Source organism: Megalobrama amblycephala, unplaced genomic scaffold (genome assembly GCF_018812025.1).
Source record: "Megalobrama amblycephala isolate DHTTF-2021 unplaced genomic scaffold, ASM1881202v1 scaffold631, whole genome shotgun sequence".
NCBI lineage: Eukaryota > Metazoa > Chordata > Actinopteri > Cypriniformes > Xenocyprididae > Megalobrama > Megalobrama amblycephala.
Window position 1 is genome coordinate 1 of NW_025953537.1, and position 13,807 is coordinate 13,807.

Consider the following 13,807-nt stretch of genomic DNA (forward strand, 5'->3'; position numbering starts at 1 on the left):
GGGTGGCTTGAGGGTGAGTAAAGCTTGGGGTAATTTTCATTTGAAAGTGAACTAATCCTTTAAACACAAGACAGGGGAATATTTATAATAATATGTTAATATTTTCTTACTTCACTTTTGACCGTTCTTGTGTAAGACTGCTCTTTTGTAACTTCTTTCTGTTATGTCATGTGCACATCGTGGACACACCTTTACTGATAAAAATGATTCTGTGGTGAAGTAAATACTACTGAAAAAACATTTCTACATTATTTCTACAATTCTACAATGTCTACATTAAAAAGTTAGTTCAGGCAAGAATTAAAAAAATTAAATTAAATTTTATATTAGAACTAAATTCAAGATTGTAGAAATTAAAGCTTGAAGTTGTAAGCATTTTACTTGAAATTGTTTGTTTACAATGATTATGTAAGTAAGTATCAAAGTTATTTTCTGATAAAAAAGTTGAGTAGGTTGCATTCATGGTTAGTTTTAGTATCTTGTGGTTTTGTGACACCTGGAGGTGATTTTCTACTCAAAATGACTCATTCATCCTCAAAAACTATCCACTGATTGTTACTGTTATTGTGTGTTGTGTACCAATTGAGGTCTCTGCACTTTACTTATCATGTAGATATGATATCAACTTTTACTGGTCAAGTTGTATTCTTTGATCATTTTATTTAACTTAGTTGAGTAGATTTGATTTAATTCCATTTGTGAAATTTGCTTTAAAATCTGCTTGCAAAAACTTGCGAAAGAAAATGTACTTATTGTTTTTTTCAGTACTTGAAAGTATTGCAAAGTAAACTTCAGATGAGTAGAAATGAACTCTAACTGGCAAAGTTAAATTTATTTATTCTCTTTGTTAATTTTACTTAACTTAGTTAATTCCATACATGTGAAATTTGCTTTTAAAAATAAGTGCACAAAAAAGTGCAAAAACTTGCAAAATTAAGTAAATTTTACTAATTTTGTTTTCTCCATAGACAAAACAAAAACTAGGCCTTGAACACTGGCACACTTGCATGCAAACAGGAACTCAAGACACACACATACATTTGAACATTTGATCTCTCTTGTTATTATAATTCATAATATGCCATATATGGTAAGGTTTGATCTTTGAGTATGATTGGATGCCCAGGACATCCTGGACTTTAATGCCTGATCATATGAGTATAAATATGACCCATCTTCCTTCAATAATCTGAGAATGTTATGGTATTACACAGGCTCTGTGTCGGCTTGATCATTCTTGATTCTGAAGACAACAGCTTGAAAACCAAGGTGAGTTTTTGCAACTGAGACCTACTGAAAACATTTTCTACCTGAAAGTATTTTTGTGGTTTGCATTGGAGAATCCCCAGTGTCCAGCATATGTGTGCATGCAGACATCTAACTTTTCCTGCTTATTCATTTCAGGTTCATCATGGCAATGCTGAGAAGTTTTCTGCTTCTTTTTGTCATCTTCTCCATGGGGAATGCAGCAGGTAACCAAGAAATTTATTTGCAAAAAATGAAAAATAAATTAAAAAATAACAAAAAATTGTGCAATATTCCATTGAGTAATATTTGCATAATTAATGAGGAGTTTACAGTGTCTAAAGTACACAGCACATAATAACACAAACATAACATAAGCTACATAAATACAAATAAAAAGATTCCTTTGTGTGAAAATTACAAGGACCCTAATGTTTATGTACTGCATGCAGTCCGCCCAAGCTGCCCCTTTGGATGGACAAATTTTGGGTACCGATGCTACAAGCACATCTCTCAGATGGCTGACTGGATCAGAGCAGAGGTAATGTGTTAGTTACAAGGTGATTTGGTCACACTTTATATTAGATGTCTTTAACTACATCTAGATATACAGACGGACAGATATAGATAGATGTATAGTTATTCTAAGGTATCGAGTGATTAATTTAAATGTTAGTTCATATTAGTTAAAGGCACTTAATATAAAGTGGAAATGGTTGTTTTTTTTAAAGTAAAAAATTTCTTTTTGCAAAAATAAATACAGAAAACAGATACTGAGCAAATAATTAGAGCAGACTTTGTTTGCAAATGTATAAAATGTTGTTTAAAAAGTCACTTATGCTGTTATGCTAAAAAGATTAGATTTTGTATTGATAAAAAAAATCTGTCTCTTTAGAGAAACTGTCAAAGTCTTGGTGCGAATCTCGCATCTGTGCGTAATAAACTGGAAAACAATTTCCTGCTGAGTCTGTTGCCTTCTTCTGCCACACGTTGTTGGGTCGGTGCTCATGAAGGTGTACAAGTAAGTTAACTTGTGTCCTATAGAGACCTGTTTGTCTTAACTGAAATTTCTGCTTTAAACACTTTCTAATGAAGTTGGTTTGACTTCAGAGATGAACATTTTTTGGCTTTTTCTAAGTCTGACTACAGTAGTGCACTCTTTGTATTCACTCTCTCCACTCTTTAGGGCGGAGAGTGGATGTGGACTGATGGAGCTGCATTTTTATATACCAACTGGTGCCCTGGAGAACCTAACAATTCACAACAGCCCGAGACCTGTTTGGAGCTCAACTTTCCCAGTAAGAATGCACTCTGTTTTCTGAATACTTTCAATTATAATTTACAATAACTTCATATCATACAGTAACATGAAATGACTCGTGTGGATTTCACAAAGTGCCTTAAGTTGAACATTCTATTTTATTTTGATTCTAACACTCTATAATGATCAGAATAATGTATTTCATTATTCCACCCTACAGATGGCCGTTGCTGGAATGATGCGCCCTGTTCAATCTCAAAGAGCTATTTCTGTGCTAAGAAGGCATTTGGTTGAACTTTTTCTGATCTTATCTTTACAAAAATGTTATTCTGAAATCAAGTCTCTTCTAAACTTTAATCTCTTCTCAATATCTTCTCTGAAACACTCCTCAAGTTAATAAAAGCATTGATGAAGCAAATCATGTGCATCACAATCTAATTCATGAATGTAAAAATATAAATGTATTGTGTAGCTCGGTTTGAGGATTTGTTTATTAAAATGGTCATTTGCAAGTTTGTTTCCTACAATGGATTGTAAGCAAATATGAACCTCATCCAGGGCTCTTTTTGTTTTCTGTCTCATAAAATATCCCATTACTATTTCGGTGTGAGAACCCAGATAGCAGACCAACACCAAATCAACACCGAATCAATGTTAAGGCATCAACCACATTATCATTGAATCATTGTTGAAATGTACCGTTGATTTTTCATCAGGTTTGCACCCTAAAATAGTGTTATTTCAGTGATGAAAAATAGATCAAGATGGTTGTAAAATCAATATTTTTTCAACCTTAACTAAATCACCCATTTAATATTGAATTAACGAAACAATGTCAAATCAATCTTGCTTTATGTACAGCAAGATTTTATGCCAGTTAAATTTCTATTTCTACTCATTTCAATCAGACACAATGTAAGGGCTGCAGTTAATTTGGTTTTGAAAGAAAAATTCACAACTTCAGTTTACATACAAATTTATTTATTCATAATCACAGGAATTAACATCACATTCAGGAAAAACAAGTGGCTGTAAAAATGGCATTTCATGGTGACAAACAAAGAGACCTGGTTTCACAGACAGGGCTTAGGCTAAGCCAGGATCAGACCTTAGTTCAATTATTTAAGTAACTTTTATAAAAATGAAAACATAAAAAATATTATTGGTGTTCATCTTGAGACAAAACAGTAGCACAGGCAAATTTTAAGATGTCAGTGCAAGTTACTTTCAGATAAAACAGCTCAAACATATCTTTGGAAAATTCAGGAGAAGAGCCTGGAAAACCGGGACAACATTAAGTGCAACTTGAAATATTGTTTAATAAAACAAAAGGTTTAAGTTAAAAACACGTTGAATTCAAATGTATGACTATTTAATTTAATATAAACCTTTATAGGTTGGTGTATATTGTACACAGAAGCAGGGCACAAGCCGATGTGAGTGAAGTGAAGTGATTCAAAACTTTAACTTCATTGATCACAATGCCAATGTCAGCACGTGGTTCGCGAAGTTCTCCCCCTCCTTCCGAATAATGAACACCACAATGGAGAGCTGCTCAGGGTCACCCTCACGATCATCTGTCTGGTTATCCTAAAGTTGTGTACATAAAACAAACTGACAATGTAAAATGCATCTGAACTTTAGCTTCTTAAATTTAGCTTTAAGGTAACAATGAACATTGATGCTCCCTTGTTTTACGGTACATTGTGGGACGTTTTCAGGGAGTGAAAGTTTCAGTGCACTGGAAGGATTTTGTGATTGAGACAGCCCTTAAAATGGCGGACAGATTGAGCAAACTTGGCCTACATACACTGGTGGACTCGTTCAGTCATTGAATGGTATATTGGTCAGGTTAAATGTAGTTCAGGTGACAAAGTAGCCTATACTGTTGGCCTACAACCATAGGCCGTAGCCACAAACAAGTGTGCTGTTGTTGTGCACGGTACATTGTGCATCCCGTCCTGATCAACCGTTCAACATTCAACAACCAACCTAGATGATTCTGTCACTGTCTTCCATTGTGATGGATTGAGAGTTAATATTTTCATAATGTAGGCCTCATTTTTATTTAATTTTGTCAGCACTTCAGATGGGTTTAAAAGAAGCAAAGTAAAAAAAAAGAAATACATACAGTTGTGGTCAGAGTTATTGACATCCTTGGTAAATATGATCAAAGATGACTATAAAAATAAATCTGCATTGTACTTTTGTAAATTAGCAAAAATCTAACATTTAATTGAAGGAAAAGAATTAATCACATTATGGAATAAATGTTTTTCTCCAAAACACGTTGGCCACAATTATTGGCACCCCTAGAATTTTTTATGAGTAAAATATCTCTGAACTATATTCCCATTCATATTTACTGTTTTTTTTTTTTTTTTTTTTTTTTTTTTTTCTCGCTCACTGCCATTATAAAGCTCGGATGTGTCAGTAAATATATTAAAGGTGCCCTAGAATCAAAAATTAATTTTACCTCGGCATAGTTGAATAACAAGAGTTCAGTAGATGGAAAAGACATACACAGTTTCAAACTCCATTGCTTCCTCCTTCTTATATAAATCTCATTTTTTTAACCCTTTCGGGTGTGAGTTTAAAATATTCGAATTGTCCCCCAGAGTGAGTATTTTTAAGGCGACCGTTATTTTAGAACGTTTGCCTTTAATGTTTCCATAGCAACGCGTCATGCGTGTCACGAGCGCTGAACGCAGCCACACTAACACTATCACAGATGGATCGCTATTATTTAGTTTTTCCTTGTTTATTTAAAATATTCACAAACTTGCTTACCATGTCATTAACTATCTGATATTCCGATCCTCAAATATGTGTAAGTGAGTGTGTTTTGTTGTTTAAAAGCCTTTATAAATTATCTTTATCTTGATCTATAACGCGAGATGGGCGCCGCCATCTTAGTTTGCCCCGCAGTTCGCAGACTCCTGTCAGTCGGATTTATAGCACGTGAATTCATTAGTTTCTCCCGAAATATATGCAAGTAAGTGGCTGGTGAACTGGAAGAATAACAGAGTAAACTTTGTAGTTACTTGGGCCCATTATGTGTGTCTGATATGAATAAATGTCGGCAAATTGTATTTGAATGGATTGTTATTACTCCTTCCACTGATGTCTGACATCAGTGTGTATTTTATAAACTCTAAATATATTGTTTTAATGGTGCTTATGCGTATTTAAATGTCTGAAACCTTAAAAGAAACGTTATGTGGCTGAAAACACTGCATAGTTGTGATATATGACAAGAGCTGCGTGCGTCCGTCTCGCAGCCAAAGCGTGAAAGCACAATTTGAATCTGGCAGTTATGTGACGTTGCTGAACGTTCGAAATCCCATATGTGGGACCATACGCCCAGGGGCACAAAAATAAAAATCCCACATGTGGGACCGTACCGCTCAAAGGGTTAAAAGACCTCTGGAAAACAGGCGAATCTCAACATAACACCGACTGTTATGTAACAGTCGGGATCATTAATATGTACGCCCACAATATTTGCATATGCCAGCCCATGTTCAAGGCATTAGACAAGGGCAGCCAGTATTAACATCTGGATCTGTGCACGGCTGAATCAACAGACTAGGTAAGCAAGCAAGGACAATAGCAAAAAATGGCAGATGGAGCAATAATAACTGACATGATCCATGATATCATGATATTTTTAGTGATATTTGTAAATTGTCTTTCTAAATGTTTCGTTAGCATGTTGCTAATGTACTGTTAAATGTGGTAAAAGTTACCATCGTTTATTACTGTATTCGTGGAGACAAGAGCCGTCGCTATTTTCATTTTTAAACACTTGCAGTCTGTATAATTCATAAACACATCTTCGTTCTTCATAAATCTCTCCAATAGTGTGTAATGTTAGCTTTAGCCATGGAGCACTATCAAACTCATTCAGAATCAAATGTAAACATCCAAATAAATACTATACTCACATGATCCGATCCATGCATGCAGCATGCATGATGAACATCTTGTAAAGATCCATTTGAGGGTTATATTAGCTGTGTGAACTTTGTTTATGCACTGTATAACTGCACTTATATTCGAGAGCTCGGGAGGGCAGGGAGCGAGAGATTTAAAGGGGCCGCACAGCCTGAATCGGCGCATAGTTAATGATGCCCCAAAATAGGCAGTTAAAAAATAAAAATTAAAAAAAAATCTATGGGGTATTTTGAGCTGAAACTTCACAGACACATTCAGGGGACACCTTAGACTTATATTACATCTTTTAAAAAGACGTTCTACGGCACCTTTAATATATCTCTGACTGTGTTCATCAGAAAGAAGAAAATCATATACACCTATAGGGTGGCTTGAGGGTGAGTAAAGCTTGGGGTAATTTTCATTTGAAAGTGAACTAATCCTTTAAACACAAGACAGGGGAATATTTATAATAATATGTTAATATTTTCTTACTTCACTTTTGACCGTTCTTGTGTAAGAGACTGCTCTTTTGTAACTTCTTTCTGTTATGTCATGTGCACATCGTGGACACACCTTTACTGATAAGAATGATTCTGTGGTGAAGTAAATACTACTGAAAAAACACTTCTACATTATTTCTACAATTCTACAATGTCTACATTAAAAAAGTTAGTTCAGGCAAGAATTAAAAAAATTAAATTTTATATTAGAACTAAATTCAAGATTGTAGAAACTAAAGCTTGAAGTTGTAAATATTTTACTTGAAATTGTTTGTTTACAATGATCATTTAAGTAAGTATTAAAGTTATTTTCTGATAAAAAAAGTTGAGTAGGTTGCTTTCATGGTTAGGTTTAGTATCTTGCGGTTTTGTGACACCTGGAGGTGATTTTCTACTCAAAATGACTCATTCATCCTCAAAAACTATCCACTGATTGTTACTGTTATTGTGTTGTGTACCAATTGAGGTCTCTGCACTTTACTTATCATGTAGATATGATATCAACTTTTACTGGTCAAGTTGTATTCTTTGATCATTTTATTTAACTTAGTTGAGTAGTTTTGATTTAATTCCATATGTGAAATTTGCTAAAATCTGCTTGCAAAAACTTGTGAAAGAAAATTTACATATTGTTTTTTTCAGTACTTGAAAGTATTGCAAAGTAAACTTCAAATGAGTAGAAATGAACTCTAACTGGCAAAGTTAAATTTATTTATTCTCTTTGTTAATTTTACTTAACTTAGTTAATTCCATACATGTAAAATTTGCTTTTAAAAATAAGTCCACAAAAAAGTGCAAAAACATCCACAGAGTGCAAAAATTTTTACTCATTTTGTTTTCTCCATAGACAAAACAAAAATTAGACCTTGAACACTGGCACACTTGCATGCAACCAGGAACTCAAGACACACATACATTTGAACATTTGATCTCTCGTTATTATAATTCATAATATGCCATATATGGTAAGGTTTGATCTTTGAGTATGATTGGATGACCAGGACATCCTGGACTTTAATGCCTAATCATATTTGTATAAATATGACGCATTTTCCTTCAATAATCTGAGAATGTTATGGTATTACACAGGCTCTGTGTTTGCTTGATCATTCTTAATTCTGAAGACAACAGCTTGAAAACCAAGGTGAGTTATTGCAACTGAGACCTACTGAAAACATTTTCTACCTGAAGTATTTTTGTGGTTTGCATTGGAGAATCCCCAGTGTCCAGCATATCGTTAGCCTCATAGCATAATTGCCTAAGTATCATTTGAAAATGAATGACTTAGGCAATTATGCTATGAGGCTAACGATATGTGTGTCATGATCCTGGCTTCTTCTCCTCTTTCTCTGTCTCCCTCTTGTGGTCACTCACGCACACACTTCCACTTCTCCGCTTATTATCTCTTTCAGCTGGTTCCCCTTTCGTTCCCTTCTCCTCACCTGTCCCCTTTTTCCTCTTGATTGTCTCTGCTTCTTATTCCCTCTTCCTAGCCCTGTCTTGTTGTCGGATTATTCAATGACCTCTCGTGAGAAACGTCTGTTCTCCTGTCCTGTCCTGTCCTGTCCTGTCTTGTCTTATCTGTGGAAAGTGAAGTCTTTATTTCTGCTGTGAGTTATACTGCCATTGGACTGTGTATTATCCAGCTGTGCCTGTTTGCAGAGTACCTGTTCTGCGCTCATCCTTGGCTGTTCACCCTGACTGCTGTCTTCACTATCACTGACTGGCTGAATGCATCTCAGGGTCCCTGCCTCTGTCCTCGTGGACGTTCATGCTGATTTTCTTTGATCCAGTCGTCTGCTGTTTCTGTTCTGGCTCTGTTTAATGCCTGTGATTTGTGTTCTAATTACTCAGTGAGGACAATTTTCTTTTCTTATTAAAGACTGTTAACTACATCCCGCCCTGGTCTTCCATCGTTCTTATCTAACAGAATAATCTGACCAAAGATGGACCAGGCAAGTGGTAACCCCCTTCACAATGCTGTAGAGCTCCAGGGTGCTCTGCTGGGTAAACATGAGGAGGATTTATCCACCGCGAGACGTGCCGTTGATTCCCTGACCACCCAGCTCTCGGATCTAACCCAGCAGTTCCATCACTACTTTCATGAAACCACCGCTTCAGCTGGACAGCGCGACTCTTCTTAGCCACGTATAAACAACCCGCCGTGCTACTCTGGCGAGCCTTTGCAGTGCCGATCCTTCCTCACCCAATGCGAGGTTGTTTTTTCCCTCCAGCCGTTCACCTATGCCAAAGATCGATCTAAGGTGGCTTATGTGATTTCTCTTCTCAATGGACGAGCTCGAGAGTGGGCGGCAGCGAACTGGGAGGCAGAGGTAGACTGCATCTTCAAGTTTTCTCTTTTTAAGGAGGAGATGATCCGAGTCTTTGACCGGTCTGCACACGGTCACGAAGCATCCCACCTCCTATCCACCTTGCGCCAGGGAAAGAGGTCAGTCACTGATTTTTCAAATGAGTTCCGAACCCTGGCCACAACGAGTGGATGGAATGATCCGGCACTCATCGCCCGCTTTCTCGAGGGCCTGAACTCCGAGATTAAGGAAGAGGTCTTTGTCCGAGAGGTTCCTAAAAGTTTCGATTCCCTTGTCGAGCTGGCTCTCCGCATCGAAAGACGCTTTGACATGCCACGAAGGGCTCGCAGAATGGAGGCGTCATTACTTCCCGCTTCCACGGCGACCCAGCCACCTCTGTCATCTGCTGCTGATCCCGAGCCGATGCAGCTAGGGGGGCTTCGTATATCCACACAGGAACGCCAACGCAGGATTATGAATCACCTTTGCATGTACTGTGCTGCCGCTGATCATTTTGTCTCTAGGTGCCCAGTAAAAGCCAGCACTCGTCAGTAGGCGGAGGGTTGCTGGCGAGCGCTACATCATGGGTCTCTCCATCTAAGTCCTGCACTTCCCTTCCCGTACACCTCCGCTGGCTGGGATCGTCAGTTTCCTGCTCTGCATTGCTTGATTCAGGGGCGGAGGGGAACTTCGTTGACGAGACTTGGGCTTTGGAACAAGGTATTCCCCTCTTAGATTTACAAGACTCCACCCCCCTGTTCGCCCTAGATGGCAGTTCCCTTCCTAGGGTACAGAGAAGGACTTCCCCATTGACTCTCACTGTTTCAGGAAATCATAGAGAGACCATTTCTTTTTTTATTTTTCATTCCCCTTTTTCTCCAGTGGTTTTAGGCCACCCGTGGTTAGTTCTCCACAACCCCCAGATTAACTGGGCGGAGGGCTCTATTCTATCTTGGAAAGTGTCTTGTCATGTTGATTGTCTGTCTTCTGCTGTGCCCCCTGTCTCGTCCGTAACTGTTTTTCAGGAAGAGCCAGGTGATTTATCTGGAGTTCCGGAGGAGTATCACGATTTGCGGGAGGTCTTCAGCCGTTCCCGGGCCACTTCTCTCCCCCCTCATCGCCCGTATGACTGCAGTATAGATCTTCTCCCAGGTACAACGCCCCCCCGGGGAAGACTATACTCGTTATCCGCTCCCGAACGGGAGGCGCTCGAGAGATACCTTTCTGAGTCGCTCAACGCCGGTACCATCGTTCCTTCCTCGTCTCCAGCGGGAGCCAGTTTTTTCTTTGTTAAAAAGAAAGACGGCTCCCTGCGTCCCTGCATAGACTATCGGGGTTTAAATGATATCACTGTCAAGAATCGTTATCCGTTACCACTGATGTCATCTGCCTTCGAAGTCTTGCAGGGAGCTAAGATTTTCACAAAGCTCGATTTACGCAACGCCTATCACCTAGTGCGCATAAAGGAGGGGGATGAATGGAAGACCGCGTTTAACACGCCCCTAGGGCACTTTGAATACCGGGTTCTTCCCTTCGGATTGGTAAACGCCCCCGCGGTCTTTCAAGCCTTAGTCAATGACGTCCTACGGGACATGCTCAACATCTTTGTGTTTGTCTACCTCGACGACATTTTGATCTTTTCGCCATCACTCCAGGTGCACGTCCAACATGTTCGTCGTGTTCTCCAGCGTCTACTGGAGAATCGACTTTATGTAAAGGCCGAGAAATGTTCTTTCCACACCCCCTCAGTTACGTTTCTAGGTTCAGTCATCTCGGCAGAGGGGATCGGTATGGACCCGGCCAAGGTCCAGGCGGTCACTGATTGGCCCGTGCCCGACTCTCGCCTCGCGCTACAACGTTTTCTCGGGTTTGCAAATTTTTATCGTCGTTTTATACGAAATTTCAGTCAAGTAGCCGCTCCTCTTACAGCTCTGACCTCGGTCAAGTCCCAGTTTAGGTGGTCAGAATCTGCGCAGACAGCGTTTGACGTTCTCAAGTCTCTTTTTACTACCGCGCCTATCCTCCTTACTCCTGACTTCACTAAGCAATTTGTAGTCGAGGTCGATGCCTCTGAAGTGGGGGTCGGGGCTGTTCTTTCCCAGCGGTCCGCTGCTGAAGGAGAGATACACCCCTGCGCTTTTTTCTCTCACCGTCTTTCTCCTGCTGAGCGCAATTACGACGTGGGCAACCGCGAACTGCTCGCCATCCGTCTAGCGTTAGGCGAATGGCGACAGTGGCTTGAGGGAGCTCCCGTTCCCTTTATTGTCTGGACAGATCACCGAAACCTAGAATATATCCACAAGGCCAAGAGACTAAACGCTCGTCAAGCCCGCTGGGCTCTATTCTTTACCCGTTTCGATTTTTCCATCTCGTATCGCCCGGGTACCAAGAACGTAAGCCTGACGCGCTATCTCGTCTTTTTGACTCCTCTTCTTCTTCTGAGCCCGAGGAGATTATTCCCCCGGGTCATATTGTTGGCACGACCGTCTGTGGAATAGAGAAGCTGGTTAAGCGTTCTCTTTCTCGAGTCATAGTCCCGCGCAACTGTCCTAAGGGGCTCCTTTTTGTTCCCGTATCCGCGCGTCGAGCTGTCCTTCAATGGGGACACACCTCTAAATTGACTGCCCATCCCGGTGTCCAGGGCACCCTCGCTTTTATCCGTCAGCGCTTTTGGTGGTCTTCTTTGGAACGAGACGTGCGATACGTGCGCGCAGACTAAGGCTGGCAATTCCCCTCCGGCCGGTCTACTTCGTCCGTTACCGGTTCCTACACGACCGTGGTCTCACTTAGCTCTCGACTTTATCACCGGACTTCCTCTCTCGGAGGGTAACCGTTATTCTGACCATGGTAGATCGTTTTTCTAAGTCGGCCCATTTATTCCACTCGCTAAACTCCCCTTGCCAAGGAGACCGCCCAGATATGGTTGATCATGTTTTTAAGCTACATGGTTTACCAACTGATATTGTGTCTGATAGAGGCCCTCAATTTTCTTCTCAATTCTGGAAGGAGTTTTGTCGCCTCATTGGGGCATCCGTTAGCCTTTTGTCCGTGTTTCATCCCCAAACGAACGGTCAAGCAGAACGGACAAATCAGATTGTCGCCCGTATGCTTCGCAGTCTCACCCATCGGAATCCCGCGTCCTGGTCACAGCAACTATCCTGGGCCGAATACGCCCATAATTCGCTTCCCTCCTCTGCCACCGGTCTTTCGCCCTTCCATTGCTGTCTCGGCTATCAACCTCCGTTATTTGAGTCCCAAGACTCTGAATCTAATGTTCCGTCAGCGCAAGCTTTTATTAGCCGTTGCAAACGCACCTGGAGGAGAGTGCGATCTGCTCTCTATCGAGCTAGAAGACGCTTGACCGTTACAGCCAATAGGTGCAGAATTAGAAGTCCTCGCTACGTTTGCGGTCAAAGAGTGTGGTTATCCACTTCAAATTTACCTCTCCAGTCCGAATCACGTAAACTGTCTCCCCGCTTTGTTGGACCATTCCGCATTGTAAAGGTCATAAATCCTGTCGCAGTAAAGCTTCTCCTTCCGCCTAATTTACGCCGGGTTCATCCCGTGTTTCATGTCTCTTGCATCAAACCAGTCATCCGTCCCCCTTCTCGCCCGGTCCGCGTCCCTAGTCTTGTCGATGATACCCCTATCTACAGGGTTCGCCGGATCTCGACATGGCCGACGCGGCCGTCAGTATCTTGTCGACTGGGAGGGGTATGGTCCTGAGGAGAGAAGCTGGGTTCCCTCCCGGGACGTCCTGGATCCTTCACTCATCGATGATTTCCTCCGGTCTTGCCAGTTGGCCTCAGGAGCGCCAGGGGGCGCTCGTTGAGAGAGGGGTACTGTCATGATCCTGGCTTCTTCTCCTCTTTCTCTGTCTCCCTCTTGTGGTCACTCACGCACACACTTCCACTTCTCCGCTCATTATCTCTTTCAGCTGGTTCCCCTTTCGTTCCCTTCTCCTCACCTGTCCCCTTTTTCCTCTTGATTGTCTCTGCTTCTTATTCCCTCTTCCTAGCCCTGTCTTGTTGTCGGATTATTCAATGACCTCTCGTGAGAAACGTCTGTTCTCCTGTCCTGTCCTGTCCTGTCTTATCTGTGGAAAGTGAAGTCTTTATTTCTGCTGTGAGTTATACTGCCATTGGACTGTGTATTATCCAGCTGTGCCTGTTTGCAGAGTACCTGTACTGCGCTCGTCCTTGGCTTTTCACCCTGACTGCTGTCTTCACTATCACTGACTGGCTGAATGCATCTCGGGGTCCCTGCCTCTGTCCTTGTGGACGTTCATGCTGATTTTCTTTGATCCAGTCGTCTGCTGTTTCCGTTCTGGCTCTGTTTAATGCCTGTGATTTGTGTTCTAATTACTCAGTGAGGACAATTTTCTTTTCTTATTAAAGACTGTTAACTACATCCCGCCCTGGTCTTCCATCGTTCTTATCTAACAATGTGTGCATGCAGACATCTAACTTTTCCTGCTTATTCATTTCAGGTTCATCATGGCAATGCTGAGAAGTTTTCTGCTTCTTTTCTTCTCCATGGGGAATGCAGCAGGT

The 13,807-nt window shown here is 40.9% G+C and overlaps 1 protein-coding gene across 1 annotated transcript; it reads left to right on the forward strand.

Annotated features, from left to right (window-relative positions):
• Positions 1–1,158: 1,158 nt before the first annotated feature.
• Positions 1,159–3,018, forward strand: LOC125262155 (galactose-specific lectin nattectin-like). The gene is made up of 6 exons (XM_048180709.1): positions 1,159–1,269; positions 1,405–1,472; positions 1,698–1,786; positions 2,141–2,266; positions 2,432–2,543; positions 2,727–3,018. Exons 2-6 carry the CDS (start codon positions 1,412–1,414, stop codon positions 2,798–2,800), a joined length of 462 nt encoding a protein of 153 aa, XP_048036666.1. The 5' UTR covers positions 1,159–1,269; positions 1,405–1,411; the 3' UTR covers positions 2,801–3,018.
• The last annotated feature ends 10,789 nt before the right edge of the window (positions 3,019–13,807 follow it).

Coding starts and splice junctions, on each gene's coding strand:
- LOC125262155 (XM_048180709.1), top strand. CDS start 1,412: ATGGCAATGCTGAGAAGTTTTCTGCTTCTTTTTGTCATCTTCTCCATG. Junction 1,473..1,697: donor CTCCATGGGGAATGCAGCAG/GTAACCAAGAAA, acceptor TACTGCATGCAG/TCCGCCCAAGCTGCCCCTTT. Junction 2,544..2,726: donor TTTGGAGCTCAACTTTCCCA/GTAAGAATGCAC, acceptor TCCACCCTACAG/ATGGCCGTTGCTGGAATGAT.